Source organism: Odocoileus virginianus, chromosome 31, assembly GCF_023699985.2.
Source record: "Odocoileus virginianus isolate 20LAN1187 ecotype Illinois chromosome 31, Ovbor_1.2, whole genome shotgun sequence".
NCBI classification, from domain to species: domain Eukaryota; kingdom Metazoa; phylum Chordata; class Mammalia; order Artiodactyla; family Cervidae; genus Odocoileus; species Odocoileus virginianus.
In genome coordinates, this window is record NC_069704.1 from 26,093,186 (window position 1) to 26,112,015 (window position 18,830).

The 18,830-nt window shown below is 57.1% G+C and overlaps 1 protein-coding gene across 3 annotated transcripts in view; it reads right to left on the reverse strand.

The window, feature by feature from the left end:
• Positions 1–3,802: 3,802 nt before the first annotated feature.
• Positions 3,803–18,830, reverse strand: part of PHF2 (PHD finger protein 2) — a 93,190-nt gene continuing 78,162 nt past the window's right edge. For 2 of the 3 annotated variants that reach the window (XM_020905478.2, XM_070459434.1), the window contains exons 13-22: positions 18,429–18,548; positions 17,873–17,991; positions 15,899–16,077; positions 15,678–15,748; positions 14,684–14,847; positions 10,132–10,406; positions 8,084–8,179; positions 7,455–7,564; positions 6,443–6,848; positions 3,803–5,790 (exon numbers count right to left, since the gene is read on the reverse strand). In XM_020905478.2, coding sequence (XP_020761137.1) covers positions 5,702–5,790; positions 6,443–6,848; positions 7,455–7,564; positions 8,084–8,179; positions 10,132–10,406; positions 14,684–14,847; positions 15,678–15,748; positions 15,899–16,077; positions 17,873–17,991; positions 18,429–18,548 — 1,629 coding nt within the window. In that variant the 3' untranslated portion in view covers positions 3,803–5,701. The remainder of the gene's footprint in view (positions 5,791–6,442; positions 6,849–7,454; positions 7,565–8,083; positions 8,180–10,131; positions 10,407–14,683; positions 14,848–15,677; positions 15,749–15,898; positions 16,078–17,872; positions 17,992–18,428; positions 18,549–18,830) is intronic. The other variant, XM_070459433.1, reaches the window with a different exon arrangement.

Below are 18,830 nucleotides of genomic sequence, written 5' to 3' on the forward strand. Positions count from 1 at the left end.
AAGCCAGCCCCAAGTTTCCACAGCCAGGTGAGGTGAGGTCTTCCATGGGCTCCTTGGGTCAGAAATATAGCGACTCATGGCAGAGGACGCAGCCTGGACCAAGGACTGGGGCAGAAGAAGCCTTGCTGGCACCCAGGCCCCGCCAAGCTCTCCACTCACACCATCCCCACGGTTCCTCACAAAGCCTGATCCTGCCCCTGGGCCTTTGCTCTACTGTTTGCTTGGCCTTGGCACTCTTCCCCCACGATCTCTGGGCTCTGCCCAAACATCACCTCCTCAGAAAGGCCTCCCAGCCCCAGGACCCAAACCTGATGTGTAGGGGGGCAGTGGTAAGTGGTTAGCCTTGGGAAACTGCATGGCACTCTGCCCAGCACACAGTAGGCACTCAGGAAAGTGTACCACACTGGCAGCATAATCACAACACGAAACCCATGGAATTTAGCACCAGCATCTAATGTCTTTGACATGAATTTTATGTACCATTATCCTTACTGCTAAGGGGTTTTTCCCCACAGGGCTGGGAACACAGTCTTAAGTTTTATATCAGCAGCATCTTTTTCTTTAAACCTTGGATGGTAAGCACTCTTCACTCTTTCTCCCACACACTGTGCCGCCTCTCAGAACCATGGGCAAGGAAGCAGAGCCCCCCGGTAGCCACGTGTCCGACAGAAGACCTGCCTCAGGGTCCTCATCGCAAAGAGGGCTCCTTGTTCAGGGCTGTGCACAGAGGGAGGGTGGGCTGGGTCCAGAGGGGAACATGGGGTTTGGGGAGGGGGGATTCGAAGGTCTCTGTGCAGCCTGGGAAAGGGGGAGACTCCCGTGATGGAGCGGAGAGTCAGGCAAGAAAACTGCTGCCCTGCCTGACTTCTGTCTCCTCCCCTCTGCTCATCCTCTACTCCAGCCATCCTCGGAGATGGGACTTCACCTTGTCCCCACCTCGGGGCCTTTGAGCAGTTGCTCCTTTCTTCTCTGGCACAGCTCTTTCTCCTGCATCTTGGGGAGTCTGCAGCAGGGCTTCTCTCATAAGCTCAGGGGCCCTGTAACGGTCCCCCCTGGACTGGACTTGCACCCTAGCTCCACCAGCTGTGAGAGTCTGTACCTCAGCATCCCTGTCGGTAAGACAGAGACAGTTGTAGGACCTTCGTCAGAGGGCAGTTGTGAGGCGTGAATGGGCTAATATATGCCAGATACTTAAACAGGCCCTGGCACACCCAGCGCTTCAGTAGTTCAGGACCAAGGTGAACTGATTATTATCATCTCCCTCCCAACCCTCACAGCATGCTGGTAACTTCTGTTTGCCCACATCAGTCCCTTCCGCCATTAGCCGCAGGGTCTTGCCTGAAGGACACCTAGCACTAAATGAACTCACGTTGCTATCGCTGGAGGACAGATCGTTCCTGGCCCTCCCCTGCCCCCTGGTGGTCACTCCCAGTATTGCCCCAAGGCACCACACGGGACCTTTTCCTGCCAGTTTGGGGACCGGCCCTGGGTGGGTTTAAGGCTGAGCATCCAGGCAGGACCATGCAAGGCAGATTGGGCTGCTGGTGGTCCTGAGCTCCCTCTCCACTTACACAGTGGTAACATGTGCCTGATGGGCACAAGGGTAGAGGGGGGTGGCGGGGGGAGATGTCAGAAGGGGAGGGAGCCCTAGAAGGAGCGGGACCCTAGGGGGACAGGAGCCCGGGTGGAAAGTAATCCCCTTTTCCTCAGCCTCCTGCAGCAGGCTGCTTGCTCACCTGCAGGGGCTCCCCAGGGCCTGCCACATCCCTACTGTGTGGACACCCTCCGCGGCTCTGAGCCAGCTGCTGCCACACCTCACACGAGGTCTGGTCACCTGCCCTGAGGCCTTTGCTTGTGTTGCTGAAGACATTTTCATCTCATGGGCTGCTCCAGGGAACCTCCCAAACTCCCTTCTTTCACCTGGAGTATAAGACAACACCATGGATGTCTCATCACAGACTGTCATACTGCACAAGGGAGCAGGTGACTGTGAGTCCCAGGTGAGGCAAAATTTCCCCTTGGCAAAATTGGCCCTGATGAAGCCTCTGTAAGTTTCTCAACATGGAGCCTGGAACTCAATTGGTGCTCAGGAAAATGACTGCAAAATTCAGTTCAACTTTGTAAGTTGAGTTGAGGCAATTTGTTATTTATGCCATGTTCAGTGCACAGGACACCAGCCACTCGCGAGTCTCAGGCAGAGCCAGGGCAGCCTGCAATAACAAACAAACAGCTCCAGCATCTCAGAGGCTTAACACGCAACCCTTTACGTTTTGAGAAGTTTGTTGCTGGTCAGATGGCTCTCCGAGACCCTGCTGCCAGCATCCTGTGGCCCCCTGGAACTGCCATGATTCGACGGTGGTATTCCACTTACATGGCCAGCCACTTGTTGCCAGGAGGTTGAGAAATAATGATTGAGCAAGGGACGATCCTGGAGCACTCAAGTCTCATCCACGGAGGGCTTCAGTCTGAGCCTTAGTTTATCTGTCAAGTGAGGGGTTGGGTCCGTGGGGCCAGGCAGGGGGCTTTCTCAGTGGCCTTGCATGGAGATGAGAAGACCCCAGAAGGGCCAGTCAGCACCAAGCATGGAGCAATGCAGGCCCCTTGCTGCCCCCGCTACAGGCATACCAAGAAAAGCACAGCCTGGGTCCACCTACAGTCGTTCCTGGACATGTGGACTGCTGGGGTCACAGCGAGGACCCAGGGCACAACCAGGCCAGGCTGACCCAGGACGATGTGGGTACAGCCCAGGACAGGGCCTAGGGCCAGGGAAGAGACTCTGGGCACCTTCTGGGAGCCCTCCCCAAGCCCAGGGCCCCAGGTCTCAGGTGGCCCTCTGAAGACACAATCCCCACAGCCATGCTGGGGTGGGGAGGCCCACGGAGCACCCAGATAACTCAGCCTCAAGGACTCCAACTCAGAGGCTGGGCAGCCAGAGCCAGTCCTGGGGGGCAGGATGCTCAGAACAGCCCAGGGTGCAGGACGGTCCCTTGGAGGCTATGGGATGAGGGTGTTGGGACCCCTGGGGGAGCCACAGGACAGAATCTGGCTGGATCTGGGCAGGGATAGGAGAGCTGCCAGACAGCGTGAGTGCCCAACCTGGGGGTGTGCAGAGGCCACAGTTGTGGGGTCCCACAGAGCGGATTCAGGCTGTGCAGCTGAACACTGCATCCCAGGGCCCAGCAAAGTCTGAGATGCCAGGCAGCTGGGGCAGCCCCTGCGTGGGTCCAAGGTCTCCTCTGTGGCGGTCCCGTCTGGCTAGCTGCTCTTTCTCCCTAATCTTTGAAGGGCACTGTGCCCTTCACTGTGCATCTGTTAAGGTGAGATGGGGGGGGGGGAGGGGGTCCTGCTTTTGTTCATCCGTTGTAAATAACATCAGATTTAGACTGAAATCCTGCACACATTCTCGGGTGCCTGTCACTGGACTCACTAAACTGCATGCCTGTGAACACTAAGACACTAAGAATGTACTACAGGCACCTGAGGATGCTTGGCGCTGGGGCTGGTATTGCCAGGGTCTCAAAGGCTGCCCACTCTGACCAAGGGTCTCTTCTGCCTGCTCCTACAGGCTGGCTCAGGGTGCTGTAGCTTTGGGGTACAGGACAGTACATATGTCCTATGGGCAACCCAAGGGCTTTCCATGGGGAATGTTGGCAGCCGGGGCCTGGGCCTGGGTAGGGGGCCTGGCCTGACTGCCCACCCTCAAACCCAGCCCACCACACTCCTCTCCCCAGTGTCCAAGACCCCCCCCATCTTCACTGCAGAGTGGACAACAGCGAACGAGGCAGAAACGACAAAGACATGGTTCTGTACAAAACCGGAAATATTTTTACTCTTTTAAAACTTTGATCTAAGTTACCTTAGACCTCATGGACTCGATACAAGAGTAATATGAATTGGGAAATAAAACACTTTAATAGCCACAATAAACTTTGTTAGAAATGTACATGTTGCCAAAATAATAATAATAAAATTAAAAAAATAAAAGAGAGGAAGAGAGAGAACAGCTTGATGGCCAGGTTAGATTATATAAATGTTCAACAAGGACAGGAAAGGAAACCTTCAAAACGCTGGGTCAGAATAGTCAGGGCCCCGTGAGGCTCGCCCCTTCCAGCCTCTGGGCCCTGGGGCTGTGTCCCCCAAACAGGATGAGCAAGGATGGCAAGGCCCACACGAAGCTGCCTCTCCTCATGGACAGAACACCCAGGGATGGGCATATAAACAAAGCTCATAAGAAATGTACAAATATAAAAAGCTACAAACATTAATAAATTACAGCATCACAAAACACAGAAACACTTCACAAGGTGCTAGTAAAATAACTGTACCCCCACCCCCTTCATCAACAAGAAGGAAAGAAAGAGCTGGTATTCAAGTTGAAGATTCCTCTTCAAATGTGTCTGAAATAGATCTTTTGTGTACTGTTTGCTTCTGTAAAGACAGATATAAGGCTGCACAGACATCACTTGTTTTTCAGGCAATACCTTAGTTCCTAAAAGAAAAAATAATAATAATAACCATAATAATACAAAGAAAGAAGGAAAAGGAAAAGCATCGGAAACCCAACTGTTCATCATACTCGGCAAAAAACTCGTATAAATGTTAATGAAGGACTCTATAGAAAGAAATTCCTAAAGATACTTTTACTCTTATAAAAAAGAAGTTATTTAAAAAGCTATTTACACGCTACATTCTATGAAAAATATGCTTCAGGAAATACATCTAAAATTAAAATACAGGATTGCCTGAGAAACAAATCCAGCCCCTCCGTGTCGATGGGCAGACACGTGGTCCAGGAGCCACCCATGCACTCGACACCAAACGTCAAAAAGTGACAAGATAGAAGTGCCTGGCCCCCAAGTCCTTGGGCCACCCGGCCACCACCTGCCCCACCAGGCATATGGCGGAGTGCTTTGGCTGGGAAGTGCTTCTCGGAGTATAGATGGTCAGGCTGGATGAGGCCCACCCACGTGGCTTAGCCTGGGCCCCCGGGGTGCCACACTGTGGCTGGGCCCGAGCCCTTCCCCGCGGACCCCATGATGGCTCCAGTTCGCCCCCACTGACACACTGACCCTGCTGCCAGCCCCAGCCGGCCCCAAGAAATGCCCTAGACATTCAGGGCACAACACCCACCATCCGGCCCACCACCCACTATCCGGGGAGCACAGAGGCTCCTCTCCTAACCGGACCGAACACTCTCTGGACTTGTCTGAGAATCACTTGGGAAGAGAAGGGGGGCACATACACACCCCGATTTCTCCTCCTCTTCCTCTCTAGTGTTCTTTGCCTTTTTTTAAGCCTCTGGAGGCTACCAGTCTGTGGCCAGCTCAGACTCTGGGCCTGGTGAGCATTGGCTCACTCCTCCTTCCTTGAAGGACTCATGCTCCCAGCAGAGCTGCAGAAGCCCTGCAATCACACCCATGCTCGGGGATGCCTGGAGGCTGTCCTGAAACTGGAATGGTCCTCAAATGGGCGGGGCCATGTTTCGGGAACTGGTCACTCTAAGCAACTTGAGAAAGGACGTCTGTCCACATTGGCGAGCTCCGCCTGTTGAAGCAACAGATGCTCATGTGAGGGGGGTGGTTGCTGGGAGGAGGCCAGGCCCTCCCTGGGTGAGGCAGCAAGGCCACCCTCCTGGGGGCTGATGTTCTAGCGGGGCTCCGGGGGTCCTGAGTGGAGCAGAAGGATCCTGGCTTTCCAAACTTTAAAGGAGCAGTTTTCCATTCCGATGAATTTTCAAAATTTTCCCCAGCCTCTGTTTGGCAGTGGCCATGCCCTTTTTTGTACGTTTTCCTGGGGGAGGTGGAGACACAAAAAAGATAGGTAAGTGAGAGGAGCAGCATATGGGATGGGGGTCTGTAATCCCTCACTAAGCCCACACCCTTTCTGTAAGATGCGCGTGCGATGCCCAAGGACAGGGAGCTCTGCATCCCTCCAAAACCATCAACTGTCCACAAGATGCCCCACTCAGCGGCCGTGTCGACAAGGGGCTAGGGCATGGCATGTGCAGCAGGGACAGTCCAGGGATGGCATTAGGGCTACCTACAGCCACACTCCCCATGTCCATGGCTGGCTGGGGCTCACGGCCAGGGCTCAGTGGGCCTGGGGTGACAGTGGGGATACCACAGGACCCAGCCAGCTGTTCCACCCCTAAATCACAAGGAGGAGCCCGGGCCACCTTAGGTCACTCCCAGTGAACCCTCAGCAAACCATCACCCACACTGTCTCCAGGCCAGGACCCAAAACCAAGGCCCTGGTAGTCTAAAGGAATGGACCTAGCTCCAAGGTACCCAGAACCCCCCTGGTGAGTAACCAGAGGTCTCACGTCTTGAAAGGAGCCATTTCTCTCGCACACTGACTGAGGGCCTGGCCCCAGAGACCCATGGCTGCAGGGACAGAGACCTGTGGTCACTCACAGGCCACTCGGGGTCGACAAGCAAGGTACCTTTGGCAGCGGTGTTGTTGGGGGATGATGAGGAGGGCCTCCTCTGCGTGAGGAAGACCCCGGGGGCCATGGGCTGAGAGGCACGGCCGGCTTGGGCCCCAGTGAAGGTGCCGGCTGCTGTGTACTCATGGTCGACCAGGCTGCTGCTGTGGGACTCTGGCGGGGGCTCGGGTGAGCTGCCCTCCTGTGAGGCCTGGCTGCTGGCCGTGCTGGTGGAGGCTGGGGTGGTGGAGGCCGGGGTGGTGGAGGCCGAGGTGGTGGAGGCCGAGGTGGTGGAGGCCGAGGTGGTGCTGGCCGAGGTGGTGCTGGCCGAGGTGGTGCCGGCAGAGGCGGAGGCAGAGGGGGAGGTGGTGTTGGGAGCCAGCTTCCTTTTGGTGTTCTTTTTCTTTTTGCTTTTCTGCTCCTCCTTTGAACAAAGCATGCAGATGTGTCACCCCACAGGGCTGGCCAGACCTCAGACCCTGGGGAGCAGCCTGCAGCCTGGGAGCAGCCTGGTCTACTGTGGACAAGGCTTCTCCCATGGAGCTGAGCAAGGCAGCACTGCAGGAGCAGAAAGGGCTGGACCACGCCCGAGCCCACCTCCAGCCACCACGAGCCCCCCAGAACAGTACGGGGGTCTGTGGAGGGACCACCAGGCCCCACTCTGTGAGGCAGGCCGTCCTGGACATGGGGACGTGCAGGACATGGCATCAGCACTCAGCTGCAGTGGACAGACCCTGCCCAATCTGAGCTTACCTACAGGTGGACATGTAGTATGGGCCCCCTCCCCCATCTCCCTAAGCCCCCATTCCCCGCCACCCCACTGTGAGCTGCCATGGGGCGTCTGACACCAGTTCCCAGCTTCTCTGCTTCCCACTAGCATGGACCTGGGAACCTGAAGGAACCGGGGTCAGCAGTACTCAAATGTCCCCAAGGTTGTGACAGCCCCAGTCTGGGTGATCCCCGTGCATGAGAGTGGGGGGCACAAAGGCATCAGGGGGAGCCTAAGCCCAGGCGGGGACGCTCTCCTCACCTGCTGGGACAGTTTGGCTGCGGCGGCTGCCAGCCCAGTCTCAATGGAGGCCACTCTGGTCCCCTCGCGCACAGGCCTGTCTTGCCTTGGCACCGATGGGCCAACCCGCGCTGCAGGAAAGAAGGTCAGCCTGCCTCGAGTCGCCACCCAGCGCCTGAGCGCCCTCCCGGATCTCCCAGCCTTGCCCTCATCTGTCCCTGAAGCCCAGGGACAAGTCACATTTTGGGGAAGGTCAGCAAGAGCCCCAACCTCGTGTGGGGGTGGTTGCCCTACACCAGCAGGACGGGAGGGGTCAGGAAGGGAGTGTGTTAGGGGAACCAGACCCCACTCTGTTGGCTGCCATGACAGGGGCCAGGGGCACACGGGACCCTCCCAGCATTTCTCGTTGATGAGAGCCAAGGCCGAGGGCCAGCGCACCCCAGGGACACTGCACTGCTCCCCTGGCAGGAGCCGGGGCGCCTTTGAGTGTTTGCGAGAGCATTTGGCTGAGGGTCCAGGACTGAAGTGGAATCCCAATCGGACTCCTGCAGGCAAGAGACACCCTGTCTGAGCCACAGAGCCAGTGGGTGTGCAACACGACTATCGGCATTCCGTGTACACGGAGCTCCCCTCCCAGCCCCCAGCGCTACCTGTCGGGCTATAGGGGGCGTCATCCGATCCTTTCCTCTTCTTGGACCGGGACTTGAAAACAGGACTGTCCTCATCCGACTCCAGGGAGGGGTAAACTAGAGGGGGAAAGAGGAGGAAGGACTGAGCTGTTGGTATGGCCCCAGGAGGATGGGTGCTGCAGGCTGCTGGCAGACCTTGTGACCGGCATCCCCCAGGGCTGTCTGCACACTCCATAGCACCAGCCCTCCCGGAGCAGCTGGCCTGTACATAGGCACAGCTGGCCTCTGAAATCGTTCAGCCCAGGCACCCTTGGGGTCCAGAGAGGCCAGACAAGGGGTTCCATCCAGCCCCCATGGCCACCCAACCGGCCATGCCTACCCCAGCCTGGCTGCCATGCCCACTTGAATGCCCAATTCTCAAGACATCTCTTCTGTTGCTGTCAGAGAAGGGAACCGCTGATGTCCCTAGAGCCGGCTGGCTCTGAAGGACCCCAGACTCTCCTCAACAAGTCCCTAGAGCAGGCAGACCCACACTGCAGTCCTGGGAGACCCACTGGGTGCCTCCTCCTATTATCAATAGGTTTAACCCCCAGGACCTGCCCCGTGTCCCAAGGGTGCCCCCAAAATGGAGTTCACCCCACTATTAGTCTTTCAGACCATGACAGCCCCCGTCAGTGAGGCCTGAAAGTGTCCACCGGATAGGATAGGCCCAGCCTCACCACGGGAGGGCTCTTCAGGACAAAGGTGCATCCTCGCACCATCAGGATTGCACTGAAGACAGGCCCTGCACCATGGGGGTGAGCATACCCCTCACCCCTAGAAGCACACCACACCCCATGTGGACTGGGACATCCTGGGCAGCAGGCCAAGGCATGGAGGTAGGTCCTTGCTCCAAGTCTCCTGCCAAGCAGCCAACAGCAACTCCTTCAGGCCGTAGTGGAACCTGAAGCGCTGGGCCTGGATGGGCTATGGTGTGAGGTGAGGGGCCACGCCCCTGGGCAGAGGCCACAGCTATGGCCCAGCCATCAACTTACTGCCCACGTCAGACTCAGGCCACAGAGTCACTCTGGGCCTTGGTTTCTCTGTTTACACAGACACAGGATGGACGTGGTCTCCACGTGTCTATGCAATGGTACAGCCACGTGAAGAACAGTCAGGCAGGTTCTCAGAAGGTGCCAGGGGCAGCGACCCAGGCAGACACCACGGACACGGGCCACCCAAAACCCCCTGCCGCAGCACTAGTCACAACTGCCCAAAGGTGGAAGCCATCCAAGTGCCTGGGGATGGATGAAGGGGTAAACAACGTGGTGTGTCCACACAGTGGAATGCTCTCCAGCCGCTAAAAGGGACAAAGCTGACACGTGCTACAATGTGGATAAGGCCTCAAGAGTACGCTAATGAGGACTTCCCTGGTGGTACAGTGGATAAGAATCCACCTGCCAGTGCAGGGGACACGGGTTCAAGCCCCGGTCCAGGAAGAATATTTCACATGCAACTAGCGAAGCCTGCACACGCTAGAGCCCACACACGGCAACTATTGAGCTTGCGTGTGGCAAGTACTGAAACCTGTGTGCCTGGAGCCTCTGCTCCACAAGAGGAGCCACCACAGTGAGAAGCCTGTGCACCACAAGAAGAGCAGACCCCTCTCACTGCAACTCGAGAGAGCCCACATGCACCAATGAGGACCAGCGCAGCCAAAAAAAAAATGCATAAATAAATAACGCGTTACCATAAGTTTTTTAAAAAAAAAAGAGTATGCTAATGAAAGAAGCCAGGCACCAAAGGCCAAGTACTGTGCAATTCTGTTCACATGATACATCCAGATGAGGAAAATCTATGCGTTGGCAGAAATCAGCGTAAATCAGGGGAGGCATATTGACTCTTAATGGGCACAGGGCAGGGTTTCCTTTGATGAAGTGTTCTCCAATTGGGGGTGCTGACAGCGGCACATCCTTCCCTCTGAATACACCAAGCACCTCTGAGTTGCATGCTTCTAAAGGGAAACGTCTAAGGTCTGTGGATTACATCCGCAAGGTCTGGCTCCCAGCCCCCAGGACAGGCAGGCTCACCGTAGTCTGAGTCCTTGAAGCAGGCGTCCAGGTGGTCCTGCTCCTCCTCATAGTCATCCAGGTCCACGCTGTTCTTGGCCGCCCTCTTCAGCAACCGCTTGCCTGCGCTCTTCCCGCCAGCCCCGTTCTTTCGGGCGCCATGGGCGGCCAGCGAGCTGCCCTTGGCCTGGCCAGCACCCCACGTGGTCTGCAGGCAGGAGTCGGAAGCCTGCAGGTTGGCCATGGACAGCATTCCCTGAATGGCTTCCTGTGTGCTGGGGGAGGCGGGGGGCTGGCTGGAGGCACAGAGAGACAGGCACTCAGCCCACGGCCCGCACATCCTCCCACTCAGCAACCAGCAGAGGGCGTGGGCGGAGGACGGCGGCGGCTGATGGCCTCCCCATGGAAAGGACCAGCTACCCGCTTCCTCTACCCTCTGCCCCCTGCCCCCCAACATCGAAGGGAGGGCTGGAGGCCTTGGGACAGAGAGGGGCATACATAGAGAAAAGAGGGAGGGGAAGTGGAGGGAGGGGTCAAGGGAGGGGCAGACAGATAGACCGTGGCAGACAAAGGTACTCCTGATCTCTCCCATCATGAAGTCAACAAGCAGATTCCCCCCAGGGACCCAGGCCACCTCCCTCTCCCTCTTCCATTCTCCGTGCACCCCTGAGCCCACCATGGGCTCCTGCAGTAAGCCCCAGTCGTGGGTGCCTCCCCCACATCTCATCCAGCACCTGAGATGGGGCGGCTCAGGCCTCTCTCTCCCATGGCACTCCATCTCCCCCGTGACCCGCACCGTCTTTCCATGACTGCACCTGCACCCACACCCTCACCCTTGCCCATCACCCCAGACATTTGTCCACCTGGGTCAGGACAGCCCACCCCAGCCTCTGGAGAGCCTGCCTATACCTCTCATTGCCCCCTGGTTCCTGAGGAAGCAGGGCCTGGAATGGGGCACCGCTTGGCTTTCCTCCCTGGTCACAGACCCAGGAGGCCCTGGAGGCCCAGCAGCGGGCCGTCCTGCATGTGTGTCACTCAGGCCCCCTCCGGCCTGCCCCATGTGCCCCCGGGGTGTGGACACACCCACAGGGCTGCCAGAACACAAAAGCAGCGCCCAAAAGTGTCCCCACAGAACCACCCTGGTGGTTCTGCATGGTCCCCGCCCCCTCCCCCACTTCCAAGAAGTGTTTGAAGCATCTCCAGTAAGACATTAAAATGAGAAGAAATCCCTGCTCAGACATAAGGTTCCCAAGACTGAGGTTGGAGGGTGCAGGGAGATGGAGCTGGCCCCAGGAAGCACAGACACAGAAGGTGGTCCCCTGTGTTCCTGGAGGCCCACCGAGACAAGCTTGGACAAAAGTCGTCCTGTGAGGGGTACTGTTGGCTCCAGGCCAGGGACTCTGCCCTAAGCCAGGAGGCAGCGACGGACGGGCGCCTCTCTGGGCAGTACTCCATGAATACCGCTTCCCCCAGCCCCGCCCGAGACATACTGGACCGCAGTGTTTTGGGCTTTTGCTAGAAGCGGATGGATTATGGTTCCAAAGCCACAAACAGTGGGAAAAATCAAGTATGATCAGACCGCTGTGGAGAGTTAGGAGCCCTCCACCAGGCCTTCCACCTGCCCCAGTGTCCTCCCAACCCCCACTATCCCGTGCCATGAGGGCAAAGGGATGCCCGGACCCAGTCAGGAGAACAGGGCGTTTGGTAATGGTAGTATCATTGCTACACCATCATCACTGATGCTTTCTGAGCAGGGACAGACCCCCACCCCCGGCCAAGTATGAGAGCCAGCAAGAGCTGATAGATGGCCCCCCACGCTCCACACCAGGCTCTCCAGTGCTCTGCGGATGAGGCCCTGAAGGTCTCAGGCATCCTCACCCAGCCTCATGGCCTGGACAAATGCCAGACTTCCTGCAGGGATGGGAGGGTGGGGGCCAGGACACCCACCACGAGGGTCCTCCGGGAGCCAGCATGGAAGCCAGCCGCCTGCCTGTGCCATCTGGACGTCGTGGTCCCAGCCCAGCTCAGCTGCAACTGAGAGGGAGGGGCCTTGGAGCCCAGGGCTGCAGACTGGCCACGTGGGCCGGCGAATCAAGGAGCAAAGTCTAACCAGTGTGCATGGAAAATAATACCTTAATCCTCCAATTATCATACCAAAATCCTCTCCTTTCCCCCCGGCGGTAAACACTCAGCAAACCATCCACAAGAAATTAACATATTTTCCTCCATTTTCTTCAGCTGTTTTTTTCCCAAAAAAGCAAATACTTAAAACAGAGCAAATGGACCATCAAACACTGACCTACACTCCAAATGGGAGACTTGGGAAAGGAACTGCCTGCGGCAGCCAAGGAGACCAGCCCCGGCAGGCACATGCAGGCGTGTGTGAGCACACACGTGTGCACCTACAGATCAGTTCACACGCATCCACAGACTGGCCACCCTCTCCCAACAGGCGATGCCCAGGCTCAGTCAGGAGCCCAAGCTGCAGGCCCTGTGTCCCAGCTCCGGGCAGAATTCTGGCACCAGCCTCATCTGCCCTCATCCAGTTTTGGGGGCAGCTCTCCATGGAGCTCACAGGGGACCTGGGTGAGTGTCATTCAGTCACTGAGGTGCCAGCTAGCCAGAGCATTCCCAGAAAAGAGGCACCTCTGAAGAGGTGCAGGGCCAGCCCAGGCACCAGCCCCCTCCAGCAGAAGGGGGCTCACAGTCAGGCTTCTCCTCCCGGCAAAGGGGTCCCAGGCCAGGGTCCCTCCTGCCACCACCAGGGCATCTCTGCAGTTGAGGGGATTGGGTCTGCTTTATCTACAGAAACTACCATGCTGAACAGGAAATCTGTACCCCACAGCTCGGTAGAAGCCTCCAACCATACTCCACGCCCATGAGAGAAGGCGCCTATGGCTATCTGTGAGCATAACACTGCACAAAAAATGGTCATCCGTGAAAGAAAATACAACCATTTGATTTAGGAAGAACACTTTTCAATCAAGCCCTAATCCTCCTGCTGGGGCCCCGCTGTCTGAGATGGGGCTGACATGTGCCTCCACCGGCTCAGGTGGCCCTCAGACTTCCATCCTGGTAGCGTGGGCTGAAAGGCAGATCTGGAGGACCAAACAAATGCCAAGCAGACCATGTAAGCCCTGCCTCCCTCAGGCCAAGTCACCCCGCCCTGGCTGGATGACACCGTCTAGCATGGTCAGCCTTCCAGGACCCCCACACTTCGGCTCCATCATTAGCAGATGGAGCTTCTAGTCCTATCTGCTGCCCCCTAGCTGTGTGGCCTTGACAAGCCCCCTGAGCTCTCTCAGCCTCAGTTTCCCCATCGACACAGCAGGAATCTCCTGATGACTCCAGAACTAGGAGGGGAGCCAGCCCTCACCACGGCGGCAGACATCTCCAGGATGGGGAGGCTGCAGGGGGCACAGGCCTCCATCCCTTGGTTGTCTGTGGTACTTGTAGAAATTCCATGTGGGGGGAAAAAAAAATGCCCCATGATGCTTAAAAACAAGAGCCAGTTGGGACCAAAAGGGAATTTAACTGGGACCATCCTAAGAAAAGGGGCTTCCCTGGCGGCCCAGTGGTAAAGAACCCACCTACACGGCAGGAGACTCGGGTTCAATCCCTGGGTTGGGGAGATCCCCTGGAGAAGGAAATGGCAACCCACTCCAGTATTCTTGCCTGGGAAATCCCATGGACAGAGGAGCCTGCTGGGCTACAGTCCATGGGGCCACAAAGAGTCAGATATGACTGAGCGACTAAATGACAACAATCATGAGAAAAACAAGCCCCATGGCCTCCCATCCAATGCAAAACCCCAAGAGAATTAATCCATTTCTCTCAAATCAAAGGACTGAAACTGGGCAGGCCTAGGCAGGGAGGACAATCTGAGCTGAGCAGACACATGTCCTGGCCTTTCTGATTGCCTGGAAGCTCAGGGCCTCTGGGAAAGGGCAGCATATACACCAGCAGTGAGTGGGGCCTGAGGCCGCACATGTGGACTCAAACAGGTCTCAAGGGCAGCCTGGCTTAGCTCCCACACACTCCCAGTTGGGGTGAGACTGGGACCCTGGCTGATCCAGCCCCTTCTCAGGGAGTGGGCTCTCACATCCCAAGCTCTGAAGCCATCATCTCCCTTGCTGCAGATGATGACTCTGCAGGGAAGCCAGCTTGGGGTCCCAGAGAGGCCCATGAATGCTCTTTACCCTGACACTGGGCACACACCGTGGAATTTTCTTAGGTCATTTTTATGACATTTGGGAAATGATGAGGCAGAGACAGCTGGATGTCCCAGTCTGGAAACACCCTGACACCCTCCAGGTACCCAGCCTGGCCCTGCTTCCCCGCAGGCTCCCACGGGTATGGTGGCCCCACAGAGTCCTCCTGCAGGAGCTCTGCAACACGAAGGACCTACATAGCCAGCCCCCGCTCACCTCCCTGGCCACCTGGCACCACCTCTGCCAGGCAGACGTCCCACTCCAACTGTCCAGCCTCCAGGACGTGGGCTGATGGAGTCCTGTTTGGCCCAACTCCGTGGAAGCACCGACTCCCCCCAGTTCCCCAAGGGCACCGGGCCTACCTGTTGGGGTTGTACTCGAGGGCGCCAACCTCCTCGCTGGCCTGAAGCAGGTCCAGGATGCCCGCAGCTGAACCCCCGCTGTCCTTCTTCACTTTGGCATTGCGGGCGGGCTTGGTGTCTGTGTCTATGTGCAGTGAGCCCTCATCAGAGGAGTCATCGCTCGGCTGCGGGGACAGAGCAGCCAGTCAGAAAAGGGCTTGGGGGTAGGGGTAGGGACTCTTTCACTCCAGTGAGAAAAAGAGGTTTTTAAAGAGCTTGTCCTTGTGCTGAGCACCGGGAGGCTGACTGACCAGACACACACTGCAGAGTGTGGGCGCCAGAACTTTGTGCTGGGAGCCTGGAGCCCTATCTGCACCACCTTCCCAGATGAGGCCTGGCTTACAAAACCTTATGTGGGAGCCCCAGTACTGAGCACAGACACAGAGGAGCTGCTGTGGTTGGACAGGGATCAGGCGGGTGATCCCGCACCTGAAGGACACCAGTTACCAGCCCCTGGCCGGCGGCTCCGCAGGGACACCCTGGGCTCTGCACGTGGGGTATCACCCGTCTTCCTGGAACCTGGCTTCCTGGGAGATGGCCACCACATCCTGGGCTGGACATGCACGGCCTTGGAGGTTATCTAACGTTAACCCCCATACCTCCCCCATAACGTAACCCCCATAACCAAGCCCCAGCAGCCTGGCCTGCTACCCTCTGTACCACCATCCTCAAACATCAAGGAAACTCATGGATCTGACTGAGGAGCGCAGCTCCAGACAGCTGTAGACCTTCCGCAAGTCCCGACTTTCAGCTTTTGCCCCTTTGTGCAGGGCCCCAGGGCTCACAGTCCCACATCTGGAGCCCAGCCAGCCTCCCCAGGAAAACGTTCCACCCAGAAAGCTCAGTCAGATGTCCCACCAAGTGGCAGGCAGGCCACTGCCTCAAGAACAGCCAGATGCAGGGATGGCTGTCTCGCTCACTCCTGTGACCAGTGTCCCAGAAGGCAATTGCTTACCTTGTAGAGCGCCGAGTCCAGCTTTGGCTTCGTAACGGGTGTGGGCAGCGGCTCCTTCTTGTCCAGTAAGACTGAAAGCAGAGCAGATGGGAGTCAATGGCAACTTTAGAGGGGCAGGGGGGGACCCTAGTCCAGCTACATCCAACGCCACCCAACTCCACATGCCCGGGATGGACCCTACAGGGCTGGGCCTGCCCCCTCCCTGTGTCCCTCCAACTCACAGGATAAGTCCCTTTTCGGAGCATTTTTCTTCCTCCTAATAGGGAATTCGTCAATCTTGAGCTCCCCATCATCCGACACGTATTCATACTCATCCCGCACCGGCTGGGGCTTGTCTTCCTTGAAGTTCTGCAAGGCCCCGAACACCCCTGGGCCAGGCTGCGGCTTGAGGGCCTTGGAGCTGGGGTGGAATAAAAGGGTCAGTCAGTGGGCATCTGCACAGCCAGGCCAGTGTCCCCAGCACTCCACCCCTCAAGAGGCCTTGGAAGACCAACAGTAAGGGCTGGACCCCTCCCAACCGCACAGCCTCCTCTCCAATGCCATGACCCCAGCAAGGATAGCACACAACCCACGGGATAGCCTGGCCCTTCCTCAGGCTGTGTGAGGTTGTGCCCCTAACTGCTCCCCAATCCTAGCCGCTGGACGAGCACAGACTTCTGTCAGCCTGCTCTGGGGCCTGATACAAGCTCAGAGTCAGACACGGCCAGTGCCAACCGGCCTGGGTTTTTTATTCACACAGTTATTATGGAAAAATAATTTCAGGGCTGAGGCATAGGAGCAACATAACAAATCCTGGGGCCACAGGGCTACTGCAAACGAGGAGAGTTCGATGCTCCAGCTGCTGCCCCTGGGATCAGCTGAGGGCGCAAGTGCACACTCAGCAGTGGGGAGCAACAGGCAGGGCACAGGCGTCTGCAATTCCCAATGGGAACAGCTCCGATTCCCAACAATGGAAACACCAAGGACAGCTGGCAGTGAGCCCTGCTGGGTGTGGGCATGAGCTACATCATGCAACACACATACACGTGTACACACACATACCCATGTATGCACATGGTTATAGAATCAGGTCTCCTACTCTCCCTTCCATTTCTAAGCTCTAGCACGGTCAGTCAGTCATACAGTTAAGGCCGTCAAAAGCTCCCCGGGACCCACCAGCTGAGCTTCAGATAAATCAAGGACATGCCCAGGGCCATGAAGTCATGGCAACAGATCTAACCCATCTGCTTGCCAAGAGGCCTTGGCACACTGCCATGAGCTCTTGGGAAAAATAGGCCCACCTATGCCAGGCTCTGCAAGACCACCAGACACTGACAGCTCTGTCCCTCACCACCTGAAAATGGCCTTCTCCCATTTTGCAGAGGAGAAAACTCAGATCCACAGGAGTAAAGTGGCCCCGTTCCCACCGGGATGTGTCTACTTCCTGTTTGTCAGGCACTCACGCTGCACTTTGGATTCAGCATACAACTGTCAGACCAAGGCCAGGGAGGGGCTTCTCGGTGGGCACGGGGTTCCTGGCCCACCCACCTCACATCTGGCCAGCCCACCACACTGGTCAGTCGACCGAGATCCCTCATACAGCCTGGGACCTAAACACACCAGCTCACACACCTAGACTCACCCAGGCTGGGTGCCCCACCTCTCAGCTTAGGGCCATCTCCTCCAGGAAGCCCTCCCACAGATTCCCTTGGGCAATCAAGGACGCCATAGCACCCCAGGCCCTACAAATCCTTCTTCCATGGCCCCAATCACAGCCATCATTTCAGGTGGAATTGACAGTATTCGGCTCACACCAGCCTCTCCCCACTGGCCTCTGGACTCCTAGGCCGAGATCCTGACCCCTAGCATGTCCTCTGTGACAGCTCAGGACAGCACTTAGATAATATCTGCCCAGTCATACCCTCCCCTCCTCGCCGCACACACCACTGCTCCATGCCTACCTACCTGAGCTCTTTGGTTTAGGAAGCAGGAAAGGGGTCAGCCTGGTGAGACCCTCATGAGGGGTGTGCCTGGCCACACCCTCTAGCTCAGGGCAAGGGCTCACCTGCAGAGTCCTCCAGGAGAGTGTGTGTGTTTGTGAGGTGGGCACAAGCAGGGCATGTGTGTGTGTGACGTGGAGAGGGGACGCTCAGGGCATGCGTGTGCGACATGTGGTGTGTGTACAACCAGCCCCCCCGGCACAAGCACGCACGTACCCAAGCAGCTTCTTGTTGGAGAAGGAGAAGGAGAACTTGGCATCCTTGTTCCCTGACAGAGGTGACTTCTCCAGCTTCTGCTCTTCCTCCATCTTCAGCAGGGAGTCGGGTTTGCTGTTCTGCAAAGCAAACCCAGGACCGTCCCTGAACCCCATGCAGGTGACCAGTGGGCAGATGCAGCAGGACAGGCCAGCCTCCTCCCTCTGACATGTCACCTGAGGACCCATGCCCACTGCAGCCCCAGGTCCACAGGAACTGCCCTCAGATGCTGACCAGCTCCAGGGATTGCCAGCTTGAACCAGGGCAGGCCACTAAGGGCAACGTTGTCCATCTTCTGAGGCTAAGACGTGACCTCACCAACCCTCAGAAGGTGGCTCCAGGAGGCTATGTGCACGCCCAGGCCCTCAAAGACCTTCACAGCACACACCCTGACATATCCTACAAGCACACACTACTGAGCCCACACCTGCCTCACACAGCACTTTCTTTCACTAACACAGCCCCTCCCTGGGGTTAGATGCACTCACCAGCACACCTGCACACACACACACCTCACCTTGTACTTCCACTTGGCCTCTGACTTGCTCTTAGTTTGCTCTCGGATTTCCAGCCGCTCCACGTCATTCTGCGTGCTGACCACCTCCTTGTTGGGCACACTCAGGACATTCTTTGTGGCCTAGAAAATACTAGCCATGATCTAGTAGCAGACATGGGAGGGCAGCAGGGTTCATCAGGCTACAGTGCAAAGTGAGAACCTCACAGCACAGAGTCCCCACCTCCTGCTGGCCTACATACATCAGTTCATCCATCCATCAATATACCCAACCATATACCCAACTAGCCATCCATCCATCTGCCCACCCATCCAACTGTCCACCATCCATCTATCTACCACTCACCATCCACTATCCACCTATCCACCCACCCACCATCCACTATCCACCTATCCACACACCCA